General features: G+C 35.0%; 2 protein-coding genes across 2 annotated transcripts; one reads left to right on the top strand and one right to left on the bottom strand.

Annotated features, from left to right (window-relative positions):
• The first annotated feature begins 641 nt into the window (after positions 1 to 641).
• On the top strand, positions 642 to 10,663 carry LOC129887889 (phragmoplastin DRP1C). The gene is made up of 16 exons (XM_055963122.1): positions 642 to 773; positions 1,763 to 1,826; positions 2,567 to 2,671; positions 3,273 to 3,374; positions 3,806 to 3,856; positions 3,978 to 4,039; positions 4,326 to 4,416; positions 4,505 to 4,569; positions 4,998 to 5,192; positions 6,097 to 6,216; positions 6,368 to 6,438; positions 6,796 to 7,021; positions 7,703 to 7,753; positions 8,727 to 8,982; positions 9,522 to 9,661; positions 10,289 to 10,663. The coding sequence occupies exons 1-16, from the start codon at positions 642 to 644 to the stop codon at positions 10,412 to 10,414; spliced, it is 1,857 nt and encodes a 618-aa protein (XP_055819097.1). The 3' UTR covers positions 10,415 to 10,663.
• Positions 10,664 to 11,295: 632 nt separating this feature from the next.
• LOC129887888 (adagio protein 3) lies at positions 11,296 to 15,173 on the bottom strand. The gene is made up of 2 exons (XM_055963121.1): positions 14,851 to 15,173; positions 11,296 to 13,134 (listed from the first exon to the last, which is right to left on the bottom strand). The coding sequence occupies exons 1-2, from the start codon at positions 15,105 to 15,107 to the stop codon at positions 11,529 to 11,531; spliced, it is 1,863 nt and encodes a 620-aa protein (XP_055819096.1). The 5' UTR covers positions 15,108 to 15,173; the 3' UTR covers positions 11,296 to 11,528.
• Positions 15,174 to 16,494: the final 1,321 nt, after the last annotated feature.

Consider the following 16,494-nt stretch of genomic DNA (forward strand, 5'->3'; position numbering starts at 1 on the left):
TCTTTCTCACTTATATGAAAAATTTATATTTTTTTCATAAATAATACTCAATATTTTTTTTAAAATATATATTTTATAACCAATTATTGCTTAAAACATGAGGCCCCTCAAATTAGGGGGCCTAAGGCTAATGCCTTTTTTTTAGGCTTGTCCACAACCCATTATGCCTTAAGAAGTTCATACACTGAATTTATGTTTACATAACTTGTGCCTTGGGATTTTTTTTTATTTTTTGCTTTGTAAGTTTAATAGTATGAACTTCTTGAGACATAAAATTCTCCTTCGGAAGAAAACTTTTTTTAAAAAAAAGAACTTCAAAATAAGTAGATTTTAAAAGTTTTGACCAGACAAGTTATAAAAAAAAATAGAACACTTAAATCGAAATGGAATGAATAGATATAACAAGTACTACATTTATATAATTATTTGAATTTTTTAAATTGTATAAATTTAATTTATAAAACCGTTATTCTCGTTATCTTTCATCCCTTTGCACTTTTTTTTCCTTTCAGATCAAAATTCATTGATTCAAACTCCATTTTCAAATCTCAATTTCAATAAAAATAAAATAAAATTAATTGATTCAAACTCCATTTTCAAATCTCAATTTCAAGAAAAAATTATAATAAAGGGGTGCATCAATGGCGACCCTGGAAAGCTTGATTGGATTGGTGAATAGAATTCAACGTGCTTGTACTATTTTAGGAGATCATGGTGGTGAAGGGATGTCCCTATGGGAAGCTCTTCCTACCGTCGCTGTCGTCGGTGGCCAGGCTAGTATTCATTTCTATCTTCATTTTTCCCCCATCCTGCCCTGTTTTTTTTTGGAATACGCAACTAAATCTGGATTCGTGCTGAAAAACTCGTTAGAATTTGAAGCTATGTGGTTAAAGATGAAAAAATACTTATCGTTTAATTTCTATTTTAGTCATATCAATCTATGAACAAGCAAGAAACGTAGATTCAAGATTTGAAATTATCACAGAACACACATTAGGCTTTTGAAATCAGCATTTACTCCATCTCTCTCAATTTATGTGATGTAATTTGATCTGGCACGGAGTTTAAGGGGAAAAAAAGACTTTCATAGATGTTTGTACCGATATAAATCATTTCATTAAAGGTAAAATAAATATTTTCTAAAGTTAAATAATTATTACTAAATATATAAATGTGTCATTCTTCTTGAAATTATCTAAAAAGAAAAGTAAATCATATAAATTGAGATAGAGAAAGCAGTAATTTTTCAGGTACATTTGAGCTCTGGGTCAAAAATGATGGGTTCAGCTGGATTTGTTTGTTTATACTCTCCATCCGCTACTGTGAATAACAACATCTCAATCCCAAGTATATTATGCTCTATTCACATGATTCTTTTTCCCAATAAAGATAAATTTATCAATCGATGGTTCAGTATAACCGTGTAGCTTTAGCTTAGACCATGTATACATTTTGAAAATCCACTAAATATACATAATTTATGGTGCGGATTCAGTAGAACCATTAGTCTTAGCCTAGACCCTATATATATGTTGAAAAATAGATGTACATAAAATATAACTTGTGAATTCAGTAGCATAAATGGGTTAGTGGTTCAATGGAAAGCGAGGTGTCTACAGAACGCATAAACTTCAAATCCTAGATTGAAATATACGATATGAATCTCTACATTATAACATTATAACATTGTTACATTTTTTTTTTTGTGTGTGGGGGGGGGGGATGTTTTATTTTTCTGATTATTGGGTGTGATATCAATCAGAGCTCTGGAAAATCATCGGTGTTGGAAAGTGTCGTAGGTAGAGATTTCCTACCTCGTGGATCAGGTGATTTTACTATTTTTAATTATTTTTTTTGGAATTGCAGCTTTATATGTGTCGAAAGTTTTTGAAAGGCATAATACATAAATATGCCCTTTAACTTTGCCTCATTTTACATTTATGCCCTTCAATCTTGAATGTGCACAAGTAGGCACTTAAACTTGTATAAAATTGAACAAGTAGACACACGTGTCCTACGTGGCACAATACACGTAGGATGCTACGTAGGACACAAATTTGCCATGTAGGATGAATGTGTCTATTTGTTCAAGTTTTGGATCGTTAAAGTGTTTATTTGTGCACTAATAAAGTTAGAGGTCATAATTGCCGGCTGAAGCCAAGTTAAGAGTCATATTTATGTATTATGCCTTTCTGAAAAATGACTTAAGTATCTTGTAGTAATACTTCTAGCTAGTGATCCAAAACATCCCATAGCTCTTAATGGAATAATATATAGATAGACTCCTTAACTTGATCTCAACTGTCAATTAAATACTTCAACTTTGAGAATACACCTCTAAACACCTCAACTCGTGCCTAATATGTCTCGTGTACACCCAGCGGTGACGTGATACATAGTATAGACGAGTTGAGGTGTCTAGTTGTACATTCTCAAAGTTTGAGTGTTAAGGCCAAGTTAAGGTGTCTCTCTATGTATTATGCCGCTCTCTTTCTCAAACTAGTTGGTGTCGACTATATCCCTTTATACTTGTCCTAATTTAGTTTTTTTTTTTGAAATTTGAAAGGCATTGTCACGAGGAGACCGTTGGTTCTTCAACTCCATAAGACTGATGGAGGGGCGGAATATGCAGAGTTTCTGCACGCACCAAAAAAGAAGTTTCCGGAGTTTGGTTAGTTTGATATTATAAGAAACTTACTTTCTTTTATTGCAATTTTTAGAAATATATTTATGCTCCGTGTCAAAAGTTATGGTTTCGATTGAACCCGAAACTACAATGCAATGCTACAAACGTCTCTGGTTAGGGGTAAGTCTGCTTATAATTTACCCTTCTCAGACTCCACCAGTGAGATTACACAGAAAATGTTGTTGTATCGTGAAAGACATAACTGGCACCTTTTTATGAAAATGTGAGCCATTTGGAGTGAAATTTAGAGGGATGTTTGATTAGGCTTGCAGCCTGGCACTCCTGCAATTCATCAAGACAGGCATTGTTAGATCATTTCCTGTGATTTCCATTAAGCAAGGGTGGAGCCAGGGTACCAGAGAAACCCCTTCGTCGAAAAATTTTACTATATAGTAGATGTTGAGTTCCTTTGGTTTCTTCGTGTGTTTACCTCTTTATATTTTGAACCTCCTTAGTAAAAATCCTGGCTCCGCCACTGTTGTTAACATCGGAAGAACTTGAGGTGATATTTACGTGCCAGAATAACACAATCATTCATTAAAATGCAAACTTTTCATTCTTTGATATTTGATGTTTGTTAATGCAGCTGCGGTACGTCAAGAGATTGCGGATGAGACAGACCGTATAACAGGGAAGAGCAAGCAAATTTCAAATGTTCCAATTCACCTGAGCATTTTTTCTCCTAATGGTATGTGTTCTTCATCCTTTCCAGGCATCTGGCTTATGTCACATTTCCCAAAAAAGTATTCTAGTCGGTCTATTTTTGCCTGTGTTTTTAATTACTATTGTTTTTTGGTAATCACCGTTAGTTTTTAAGTCCATTCTGTTAATTGGATCACTTTAGCAAACTTAAGCGACTAAAGATGCTCAGAATTATATTTAACGGACAAAAATAGACCTACTCCCTGATAAGGGACAATTTTGGCTAAAAGCTCGTGAACGTTAACTGCATTAGTGGACAACCTGATAGAAGGAGCTGGTTATCTCCGTTTTTCTTGTTGAAAGATTCTTTTGAATTAGTGTTTTTGTAATTATGGCACGCGATTATGAGTCATATCATTCTATCTTTCCCTGTTCGATAATCTATAATGACTATCAAGTGCATGTTTTGTCTTACAGTGGTAGATTTAACACTCATTGATCTTCCTGGATTGACGAAGGTTGCTGTAGGTGAGCACGAAATCACTATTTTCCTATAGGTATAGAAAAAGGAGCTAGCCAATCTTCCTGTGCTGCTGTATTATTTTAACTTGTTAATGAATTTGAAAACGATAAATCTTGAACTATGCAGAGGGACAACCAGAGAGCATTGTTGAAGATATTGAAATGATGGTCCGCTCTTATGTGGAAAAAGTAAGTCTCTACGTTCAAGATGGAATAACTTACTATTTCGAAATTACAGAATTATTATTTGTTGAACTAGTATTTGGCTTTCTGTCGTTAAAAGTTGGCTGAGGTGGAGCCAGGTAGGCCGAGGGGGTTCATAAAAATTCTTTCGCGGAAAATTACATTGTTTATACATGATGAAAATTACTTTTTACGTATATATAGTTGATGTTGAACCTCTTTTAGCATCTCTTAGTGAAAATTTTGACTCTGCCACTGTCAATAACTAGTTTTAACGTATTGCTTGTGCTAGCCCAATTGCATTATATTGGCTATTTCTCCTGCCAATCAAGATATTGCAACTTCTGATGCAATAAAGCTTGCAAGAGAAGTCGATCCTTCAGGTACTATAGTAAGATATGCTAATTTTGCAAAATCGGTATCTAACATCGAATTATCTGATTGTATATATATGTCCATTTCATATTTCAGGCGAAAGAACGTTTGGAGTTATAACAAAACTTGATTTGATGGATCAGGGAACCAATGCCTTGGATGTATGATCGATTTCTTTTTCAGAAGTTGCTCAAACTATACTCCCTCATGGTCCAAAATAATTGATGTTTTAGACTTGGATACATGGATTAAGGATTCACTTACTCCTAAATTTAAACGAGCTTTTTAATCTGTACATTCAATAATAACATATTCAATGTAAACCCTCAAGTAGAGTCTGGAGAGAGTAGAATGTACACAGACCTTACCCCTACCGAGAGACTATTTCTGATAAGAATATATCAAAGGCAAAATTGGCAAAAAGAATTGAATACCTTCGTGGTTTTGTGAAACGTCAATTATGTTGGACCAACTTTGAGAGGCTAAAACATCAATTATTTTGGACGGGAGGGAGAACAAGAATTCTGATCCTTGCAAAAATTACTTATAATATATTATTTACTTATTTTTTGTTTTATTGATGTTTAAGGTACTTGAGGGTCGATCATACAAGCTCCAACATCCATGGGTCGGAGTTGTCAACCGTTCACAGGCTGATATCAACAAGAGTGTCGATATGATGGCTGCTCGTCGGAAGGAGCTGGAATACTTCGAGTCAAGTCCTGAATATGGGCATCTTGCTCATAAAATGGGAGCTGAATATCTTGCAAAACTTTTATCCAAGGTTGGTTTCCCCTTTTTGGCTTTCAAATATTTCCATTTGAGTTAAAGAATTGGAAAGGTATAATACATAATAGACACTCAAATTTGGCCTTAGCTGAAAAATACTCCAACTTTGAGTATGCACCTCTAGACACCTCAACTCGTCTCTAATGTATCAGTTAAACACTCTAACTTACAAAATGATTATCTAGACACCTCCAAAATTTATGTGTGAAGTCAGCGTTGGGTGTCCATAAGACACATCGGGGATGAGTTGGAGTATTTAGTTACCAGTTGAGACCTATTAGGAACGAAAATAATTAGGTGTCATGCGGAAGCTAGCAAAGCAAACTTCGAATGACCTTGAGTAAGAAGACAAACGAGAAATATACCAAAAGAGACACAAGCATTTAATGTGGTTCGGTCAACCGACCTACATCCACAAGAGGAGATGATCAATCCACTATAAATATGAGAGTACAAATAATCGAGAGAAATAACCTCACACAATTCACTCGGAATAAAAAGAGGTTCACACAAGTGCTAACGTAACACTTGTGTCTCATCGTTTCTCCCTCTACACAAAACTCTCAAAGCCCCTAGGACTACATTGTGAATGCTACTAAGTTAGAAGGAATAAGCCTCTATTTATAGAGTCATAAACATTTTCCTATAAGAAAAAGGACTAGCCAAATATAGAGACATTGTGTTTTCCTTTTAGGAAAAGGAAAACCTAATTATACTAGGAAAGTCAGGGCAAACACCCAACAAGACCAAGTTGAGGTATTTAGATATGCACTCTCAAAGTTGAAGTGCTTACTTGTCAGTTGAGGTCATGTTTAAGTGTTTATTTATGTATTATGCCAATTTAAAATTCCCCGAATTACGGTTATTAACTTTTTGCCTTCTCCTTTTTGTAATTTTAGCACTTGGAGACTGTGATCAGACAGAGAATACCAAGCATTATTGCTCTAATAAACAAGACAATTGATGAGCTTAATGCTGAGTTGGACCGAATTGGCCGACCTGTTGGTGTAGATGGAGGGGTAATGAACAATACTCCCTCCGTTTCAATTTGTTTATCTTATTTTCCTTTTTAGTCCATTTCAAAAAAAGAATGTCGCTTTCCTGTTTCGGAAACTCCTTTATTCTAACTTGTCTTCTTTATTAACTTGAAGTAATTGTTTCTTTCTACAGGCACAACTATACACAATCTTGGAAATGTGTCGTGCATTCGATCGAATATTTAGGGAACATCTGGAAGGAGGGTAATGCCTAACTTCATTCATTCGTTCTGTCCATTGCTCTTTGTTAGAAAATGGTCAGTTTTGAGGGTGTAACCAGATTCTAACTGGTAGTTTTCTTACACTAGATCTCAATTGGTAGTTTGTTTACCTTATCTCTTCACTTTAGAAGTTAAAAGGGTTTTTAACTCAGTTTCTAATGTTGACATAATAGCCGTAAGAAGTAAAATAAAGGCATAATACATAAACGTGCCTTTTAGCTTGGCTTCATCTGACATCTACTCCCTCCAAATATCGGGAGTGCACAAGTAGACACTTAAACTTGTATAGAGTTGAACAAGTAGACATGCCCTTTACTGGCTACTATTTCTTTTTTCTCAGGAGGCCAGGTGGCGATAGAATCTACGGTGTCTTTGATCATCAACTACCAGCTGCTCTAAAGAAGCTTCCATTTGATCGTCATCTTTCAACGAGTAACGTCAAAAAGGTTATTTCTGAGGCAGATGGATACCAGCCTCACTTAATTGCTCCTGAACAAGGTTACAGAAGGCTAATCGATGGATGTCTTGGCTTCTTCAAAGGCCCTGCTGAAGCCTCAGTTGATGCAGTAAAGTTCTTAAATTTTAATTTCTGTTTCAAATGCTTGTCTCGTTAAGTATTAATATATGCTCTCTCGACTACAACAAAATAGTAAGATAATCGATATATACAAGAAACAACAGATAGTAACAGAAATCGAAGGACAAGCATATAGATGTCTAGTTAAGTGTTAATAAATGTGCTCTTTGGGGTTGGCATTATGCAAAGCTTCATCAAGTTCCCCTACTTTGTGGAAGTGAGAAAGCTTTAGGTAGTTCAAACATAACTTAATACAACAACAACACCAGCATATCTCGTGTAGTCCCACAAAGTTAGGTCTTGGGAGGGTAGAGTACACGTAAATAAATTGTTTTCGATAAACCCTCGACTCAAAGAAAAACAGCCCAAAAAGGAGTAATGGAAGTGAAAGCACATAACACGCATTTTGAGCTATAGCAAAATAATCTGATAATCAAGTACAAGAAACAACGTATAGTAACAGAAATTGAAGAACAAGCATATGGATGTAACAGAATCAAACATTATGATGTAATATGGATTAAAATGGAGTAAAAAATAGAGGGTGATATGAAATGTCCCATATAATTTTCATTTTACAGAAGATGATAGATACTTGGTTCAACATGCTTAATTTATGTTTCTATTGCAGCCTGTATATACCTATGAATGGTAAATTATTTTTTTACAGGTGCATGCCATTCTGAAAGAACTTGTGAGGAAGTCACTTGCAGAAACACAGGTAAAGGAGAGGGTCTTCTTGTAAACCGTGCTCCGATGAGTGGAATTATGTTGTTCTTCCCACAAGATTGCCTGTTTGTCAATACGAAACGGAAGTATGATCATTTTGACAACTTCTTCAAATTTTAACCCAAAAATATACTCCCTCCGTTACTTTTCTTTTTACTACTGTTTAAAAAAGAATGCAGAATACTTAAAAGGCATAATACATAAATATGACCCTTAACTTGGCTTTAACTGGCAACTATGACCTCTAACTTTACTAGTGCACAAGTAGACACTTCAACCATCCAAAACTAGAACAAATAGACACATTTGTCCTACATGACATCCTAAATGGCAATTTTGTGACTTGCGTGGCATCCTATGTGTATTGTGTCACTTAGGACATGTGTGTCTACCTGTTCAATTTTATACAAGTTTAAGTGTCTACTTGTACACACCCAAAGTTAGAGGGCTTAAATGTGAAATGAGTCCAAGTTAAAGGGCATATTTATGTATTATGCATACTTAAAAACCATGACAATTTCCTACGTTTCAATTCGTATGTCTTATTTTACTTTTTAGTTTGTTTAAAAAAGAATGTCTCTTTGACAACTCTTTAAGACCACAAGATTAAAAGATATTATAGTACATTCTACATATCTTTAGTTTAAGACCAGAAAGTTTAAAAGTTTTCTTTACTTTCTTAAACTTCGTGTCAAGTCAAAACCAGACAAACAAACCGAAACAGAGGGAGTACTTATTAATTATTCGAATTTTGTTTATGTTAAATAAGAATCCAAAGGGTAGTTACTACAATTGCGTCTTTTCTTGGTAAATGTGCCTCAAACTAAAGATTATGATTCATGAACAGAGAAAAAAAAAAGCAACTCTTTTGCCAATCCATCCTTTATGAACATTATGTCAATTGAAGCACGAAGGTAACATTAAAGATAGAACGATAATAATTCTAACGTAGAATCCATATGCAGGAATTGAAACGTTTTCCGTCACTTCAATCTGATATTGCAGCAGCAGCAAATGACGCTCTTGACAGATTTCGTGATGAAAGTAGAAAGACAGTTTCACGGCTGGTAGAGATGGAGTCTTCTTACCTGACAGTTGAATTCTTTAGGAAGCTTCATACTGAACCAGAAAAACTGCCAGCAAACCAAGCACAGGGACAAGCGCAGGCACAGGCAGCTTCAAATGTAGACCGGTATTCAGATAATCATCTAAGAAGAATTGGCAAGTATCAGATTGCTTGCATTATTCATTCAACCGTTAACTTTTTTTTGTGCAATGAATGATCAAAACACACACTTCTCATGTGACGTCCACATGAGAAGTTAGCATATTGCATTGCACATTCTATTCCAAGATAAAAAAAAAATCCTGATCTGGAAAAAGAGATCTTACACTACGTCCACCCCGCAGAATACGTTTAGCGAAACATTTTTTATTGGCATAATACATAAACAACCACTCAAACTTGGCCTCAACTGACAAATAAGTACTCCAACTTTGAGTTTGCACATCTAGACGCCTCAACTCATCTCCACTGTGTCAGTTGAACATTCCAACTTACAAAATGATCATCTAGACACCACCAAAAATTATTTGTCACGCCAGCGTTGGATGTCCACGAGATATGAATTGAGTGTTGAGACCAAGTAGAGTGTCTAGATGTGTAGCGGAGGTCAAGTTTGAGTGTCTATGTATTATGAAATAGATAAAAGTGACTTAAGAGAAATTGTATCTAAATTTTGTTGCTTCATATGCAACAGGATCAAATGTTTCTGCTTATATAAATATGGTCTGTGAAACCTTGAGGAATACTATTCCTAAGGCAGTTGTCTTTTGTCAAGTCAGAGAAGCAAGGAGGTCATTGTTAAATCAGTTCTATTCGCAAATCGGAAGGAGAGAGGTAAAGTATTCCAGACTATTCGCTTGTTTCCTCTTTCTCCTCGTGGAGTAAGAGTCTGTTTGAATTGACTTATTTTAGGTGCTTTTAAGTTTTAATAGTTTTTAAATACTTTTGTACTGTTTGGGTAAAACACACAAAAAAATATTTTTAAGCACTTATTTTTAAGCCATAAGTTATACACAGGCTCTAAATAAAGTGTTACACAATGTAAATTATTCTATCTGATCATCATGACAAACACTCTTTTATTCAATGTTTTCGCTTTCTCCTCCTGGATTTCTGTCTAATCCTATTCCCATTACGAACACCATTTGATGCTTCGCTTACCAACAAATGCGATAGAATGTTTGGATATAGAGATGCTAATCTAAATATCTAGCAGGCAGAGCTAGGGGGCACGAGGGGGTTCATCTGAGTCTCTTTTGCCAGAAAATTACACTGTATATATAAGATCGAAATTATTTTAATGTATATATATATAGTAGATGTTGAATTCCATTTGGCTTCTTTGTGTGTTTTAACTTTTAAAAATTTTGAACCCCTTAGTAAAAATCCTGACTCCGCACTGTTTGATACATAATTGACAATTTTACGTAACGAAGTGTCATATTCTCTATGAATGTTTAGAAGGAGGAGCTGGGGAAAATGCTGGATGAGGATCCTGCTCTCATGGGAAAGAGAGAGACCATAGCCAAAAGGCTTGAGCTATATAAATCTGCCAGAGATGAGATTGATGCAGTTGCATGGAAATGATTGAATCCCATTTTTTACGCGGAAAAAATATGAAAAAAAAATTCTCATATTCTGGATAGAGTATAAAATAAATAGAAGGAAATGAAAGCATTGTTATCAAGTGGAGGGATTGGTGGCTTATTTTTGCAAGCATGTTCTTTTCTCGATGCCTACACCTTCTTGCAAGGATTTCAGTTCCAAATGAAGTTCCAGACGAAATGTCTTACTAGGTAAATAAAATTATTCTGTTGGTGAACAAAATTATCAGGAGAATTGAACTCTGCTGCCAGGATTTATTTCTTTAGTTGTTATATTCTTTTCATTCTTTGTAATTTTAAGTCATTAATTAGTCCAATTTTGCACTGTTGATGAGCAGTATCACATGCCAGGAAATAAAAATGCACTATTATGTTATATGTGCAGTATATGTTACTTGCTTACAAAAAGCTTTTAGTTGTTGTCGTTTTGAAACACTCTCTATCTCCACGAGGTACGGGTGAGGTCAGCGTACAGTTTAACCTCTCCAGATTCCACATGTGGATTACACTGAGTATGTTGTTGTTCTACTATTAACCAACATAACAGTCTAACTTCAATGAGTTACGATGGAATTGTTTCTGTTTAAGGTGTGCTTTTTGGAATAGGTTCAAAGTAGTCATTTAAATGTTTTTCATGGATCGATCAGGGAGTTAATAACCCACCCAGACCTAAACAGGTTGAACGAGTCATTATTTTATGGGCTAATTTTGACACCCCTAGATGGAAAAAATTTCAAGAAAATCCTTTTCTCCGACTAGGTTTACAGCCTAAACTAATTATTTGTGAAAGACAAAGTTATACAGTTTATGAGCATGAACTCTCTTGGCAAAAGTATAATGTACAAAGAATTTAAGACTCAGAAATCAGTGAATAGAATATATAGATACAAAGCAAAAGGCATAAACATATTTCAAGGCTACTACAAACAAGGGACTACAAACAGCAAGATCAAAAGCTTATTTACACAAGCTGCATAAGGTTTACTCAAATCTATGGCAAGGTGTATTCCAGTGTCTACAAAGTGGAATCGTTCTTGAATAAAATGCAAAGTCACTCCAAAATATATATCAATTCTGTGCGAATTCAACTAACCAGATCATGCATCAGAATCTTGCTTGCTTGCTAAACACAATTCATATAATTCATTGAGAACCCATTCTTCCCCAGTATGGCCTCCTAGGACCAAGACCCTTGTTCCTCCAACCAGGCATGTGCTATGACCCCAAGCAAACTTTGGAGGTTGCCCGGGTACATTGAGAGTCCTCCATAACGGTTTTTCCTCTGAAGGATCTAGTAGAAATAGTTGTGAAGGAGAGTGCAGTCCGGCAATTGAACCTCCAAAAATGATAATACGGCCACAAGGCATGGTTACAGCAACGTGATCAAGTCTAGGAGGAGGAACCAAAGCATTTTGACTTCCTACTCCTGTGAACGCCCCACACTCAAGTTGTCTCCATTGTGGCCTTTCGTCCTCCAAATCAATAGTGTATGATTCACCTGATCTTAAGCGCAAGTGACCACTTTTGGCAAGGCCACCAAACATTAGAATTTTTGTCTTCCCATAAGCTGAGAGTGAGTGTCCCAATCTAGATGGAGGAGCCCACGTAGTTGGAATTTCTCTCCAGGTAGGTTTGTCGTTGGTGAGATCCAACAAATATGTGTCACTGAGAAGTACACCCGCATCTGTGCATCCACCTGAAACAACTAACTTTGAACCTTCCATCGTGCAAGAGCTGTGCCAAGACCTAGGAAGGGGAGGAGTTCCACCAGATACTTCTTTCCATGTAGGCTGTTTAGCATCTAAATCTAGAACAAATACGTCATTAAGCAATCCCTGCCTCCCACATCCACCAAACACCACCAACCAGGAACCATTAAGACATGAGAGAGTATGTCCCCAGCGTCCTGGTGGAGATGATTTGACACTCACTCGTCGCCACTCTGGATTAGCAGCATCAAGATTGAGAACAAACGTGTCATCCATTGGTTGCATATTAACACCTTCCCCTCCAAATAACACTAGCCTGTTCCCTGCAGCACAGGCACTGAAGTTGCAACGTGAAGGCTCTACAGCCCCTCTAACTGTCAGTTTCTTCCAACAAACTGCTTCAAGAGTGGTTAGCTCCCTAGCCAGACGCCCCCAAGCTAACTTCTTTGTCATGTGTTCCAGTACACCTGTGACATCAGCTCCCCATGCATTTTGACAGACCATTTTTCTAACATGCTCATTTTTCGTCAATTGGCGTATCCTTCTACAAACAGAACCAATGGATGCAACATCCCTTGGGGTCAATCGAGATAAAATGTTGTGAGCTAGAACTTCATCAGAGAGCTGAAGAATACCGCATATTTCATGGTGCTGACAATGCAATAAATTACCGCTTTTAATGGAGTATTCGCTGGACTCGTCACAGTGAGGCTGGCAAGTTGCTTTGAAAACGGGATATGACACAGTATTCAGGTCAATTTTTGTTTCAGAAAACATTTGAATCCCTATAATATGGGTCACTGTGCCATCATCACTATGTATTGGTGCTAGCCTTAGTCTGTTTACCACAGGTGTACCGTCTTTTCTAAAGTTGAGAAGCTCCCCTTGGAAATCAACACCTTCTTCAAGACATCTTCTGATCTCAGAAACAACAACAGGATCCACCAAAGGATGCCTCCTTTGAGCGCGTGGATCTCTAAATTGTAAAAACCGACTGAAAATAATTCAGTGAACATGTCAAGATTCCTCAAATAGTAAATAATGTCAACATATAGTAGATCATTATATGGATGCTTCAATATTAGTAATGTTGAAGTTAATGGCAAATGCAAGAGAAAGCTCGTCTCTGGATATTGAACAATTTTAATAAAGAATTGATAATGTAAAGGGACAGAAAAAGATACAATTAATTTTCTAATATACTAACATTGGGTTGCCATTTAATGAGTAATCAAAACATATATTTTGACTATACTTTAATCCTTGTGAAAAAAAAACTATACCAACAATGAAAACGATGATAGTCTACAGGAGTTGTACTTTGCTTGCATATCTGAACACGTTTTGATGGAGTGGTAACTATATTTTGAAATCAGATCCTCACCATTATTTTTTATTTGAATAAATAAATCTTAATTAAATCAAAAGGATATACAAATCACCAGAAAATCCATTGAAACAGCTTCAACTCAAGTTCCATTCTGACACACGACATTTTTTATGTCACGTAGTTTTGAAGACGCTTTAGTCCCTCAGTTTCTCATCCTTCTAAATACATAAAAAGGCGTAGACTTGTAATCTTTCTTTACCCTAAATCACAGTTTTTAAGCCATTATGAGCTTTACTTACAACTTTAGCTTATCCCTTGTGAAGCATGATCTTAAAAGCACAAGAGATTTAAATAAAGCACCTGATCCAACCCACTAACTCTTCTATCATTGTTGTAGTCTGAACTCTCATTCAATAGCAAAATTCAATTTTAGGATTTGTCTAAGATATAAATGGCAATAACATGAACAGATGGTTGACTATACAAATACAGACAGGGTAATAGACGTTCTCATTGGATCTTGTGTTTTTGGTTGAACGTGATTTTGTACTGTTAAAGAGCAAGAAACAAAATATGGTTGCTACATCTAATGTAGAAGCAAAATTTTCACCATTTGCATTTCCAACCCCTATATTTTTTTTAAAGTACAATCTAAATCACCAAAATTAGATCCAATATATAGTTAAAGTAAGCTCGGATCAAGCTAATTTTTTTGATAATTGGGTTGTCTGGACCAGCTTATGCATCTCAACTAACTCTACCGGATACCTATCAACTCCCGCCAACAAAAAATATCTTGTAACTTTGTCCACCAAAACAACTAGGACAAATGAAAAAAAAGAAGCAAAATTTCACCATTTGCATTTCCAACCCCTACATTTTGTTCAAGTACAATCTAAATCGCCAAAATTAGTTCCAATATACAGATCAACTAATTTTTTTGATAGACAAGGTGCCTTGACCAGCTTGCGCACATCCCAACTAATTCTACAAGATATCTATCAGCTCCCACTAGCAAAAAATATCAGGTAAACTATGTCCACGAACGCTAGGTCAAATGGAAAAAAGAAGCACAAATCAGCTAAATTTTTTTTGATAACTGTGGTATCCGGTCCAGTTCACTTTGTGTGCATCTGACTAATTCTACCAGCAAAAACAACTAATGATACCACCATGTAACTCGCAGCCGAAAAGAAATCTCCTAGTATTTTTTATTTATATTGAGACTTGAATTTGAGAAATCGTTGACTACTATACCACACCCGTAGTGCAACTCAAATCAGTTAATTTCACTGCACAAAATCCCTAACAATTGAAAACTAAACTCACACAACACATAAAAATTTGCAAAAAAATTACAAAAACATTTTAAAAGATTACCAGTTACGACCGAGGACTTCGTCAGCACGATAACCAGTAGAGATTTCAAACACAGAATTCACATATATAACCGGAAGATCAGGATCTAATGCATCGGAGACAACTATTGAAGACGGCGTCGTTAAAGGATAGAAAAATCCAACTGGTTGTGAAGGAACTTCAATATTTCCGCTTTCTTCTTCATCCATATTTGTGTATTTCAATCTCTTTCCTCTTCCTCTGTTATCTTCTTCTTCTTCCATTTTCTTCACACCCATTTTTATTTTTTTTTGGCTCTTTTTTAATTTTTTGGACAAACAAAAATATCTGGTGCAAATATATGTTCTAGATATGTTTACAGAGCCGTATTGGAAAAATGGACATGATGTTGAACTTATTTAAAGAAATGCCATTAGAGAATAAAATGGTATTATTATTATTTACGAGATTAAATATCTTATAGAATTGTAATATTTTGAAATATAATTCATACTTCATCTGTTTATTTTTACTTGTCCAGTTTGAGCTTGATTTTATGTGTGTCTTAATCATGGCCACTAATTGACCGGTTCACACTAGTTAGCGATGTTCATTCGAGTTGTCATTTTCAGATGGATGAGATAGTTCTCACTTGAAACTCGATTATTATTTACAAGATTAAATATCTTATAGAATTGTAATATTTTGAAATTTAATTCATACTTCATCTATTCACTTTTACTTATCCAGTTTGAGCTTGATTTTATGTACGTCTTAATCATGGCCATTAATTGACCGGTTCACACTAGTTAGCGATGTTCATTCGAGTTGTCATGTCCATATGGATAAGACAGTTCTCAGTTAAAGCATGCTTCAGGTCTAACTATTTTGCATGTTACTTAAAAAACAACGACTAAAATGAGTATTTTATTATAGTATTTATATTAGTTAGTATTTAATATTCTTAAAAATGATTTAGAAAATGAGTAGTTAATCCTAATGACAAAAATGCAAAAATAATAATAGTCTTTTCTTGATTTATTTCATGTAAAAATTTATTTTTAAAATAATAGATAAATAAAAATAAACAGAGAAAGTAATTCACTCAAAAAGTTAGATATTTTCGACCGGAGATGGAAAATGTATGTACTAGATAAATATGAACCTAGCATTTTTGATAGTGTGCATAGAAATATAGCTGCCCTAATATTAGAATATTTTGAACTCATAATATTAAAAGTGTAATGAATAATGGAAACATAAAAATTACCATCGGTCATTATAGTATGCATCGATATAGTTGATACCCGCCTGATATGGTTGATACTAGTTGTTTGAATACAATTCATTTATCGGTACATTGATATCCGCATGATACAACTCCTTTATCCAATACAACAAATATAATTATGTTTCATAAATACGCAAATTGTAACTACGTTTCGTAACTACATTCTAAACTATAGATATAAAAATTTATACAAACCTTTTTGAGAGAATATTCTTGTATTGAGAACTCATAGGCCATAGTTATGCTTCGATTTTAATTTATTGTTTTCGGGTAAACGTTATTATTAAACTGGAGTGTGATAACCGATAATTATGGATGTCATTATCACACTTGCCCTACTGATTATATTTACAGTTGAATTATATACTAGAATTAAGGAATATAGGATTAAATTA

This window comes from Solanum dulcamara, chromosome 4, assembly GCF_947179165.1.
Source record: "Solanum dulcamara chromosome 4, daSolDulc1.2, whole genome shotgun sequence".
Lineage (NCBI taxonomy): Eukaryota > Viridiplantae > Streptophyta > Magnoliopsida > Solanales > Solanaceae > Solanum > Solanum dulcamara.

What these genes read in the sequence shown, in the direction of transcription:
- LOC129887889 (XM_055963122.1), top strand. Translation starts at nt 642, where the DNA reads ATGGCGACCCTGGAAAGCTTGATTGGATTGGTGAATAGAATTCAACGT. An exon ending in AAAGAAGTTTCCGGAGTTTG is followed by an intron (nt 2,672 to 3,272) that starts GTTAGTTTGATA and finishes TTGTTAATGCAG; the next exon opens with CTGCGGTACGTCAAGAGATT. An exon ending in AAGAGAAGTCGATCCTTCAG is followed by an intron (nt 4,417 to 4,504) that starts GTACTATAGTAA and finishes TTCATATTTCAG; the next exon opens with GCGAAAGAACGTTTGGAGTT.
- LOC129887888 (XM_055963121.1), bottom strand. Translation starts at nt 15,107, where the DNA reads ATGGGTGTGAAGAAAATGGAAGAAGAAGAAGATAACAGAGGAAGAGGA. An exon ending in GAAGTCCTCGGTCGTAACTG is followed by an intron (nt 13,135 to 14,850) that starts GTAATCTTTTAA and finishes AATTATTTTCAG; the next exon opens with TCGGTTTTTACAATTTAGAG.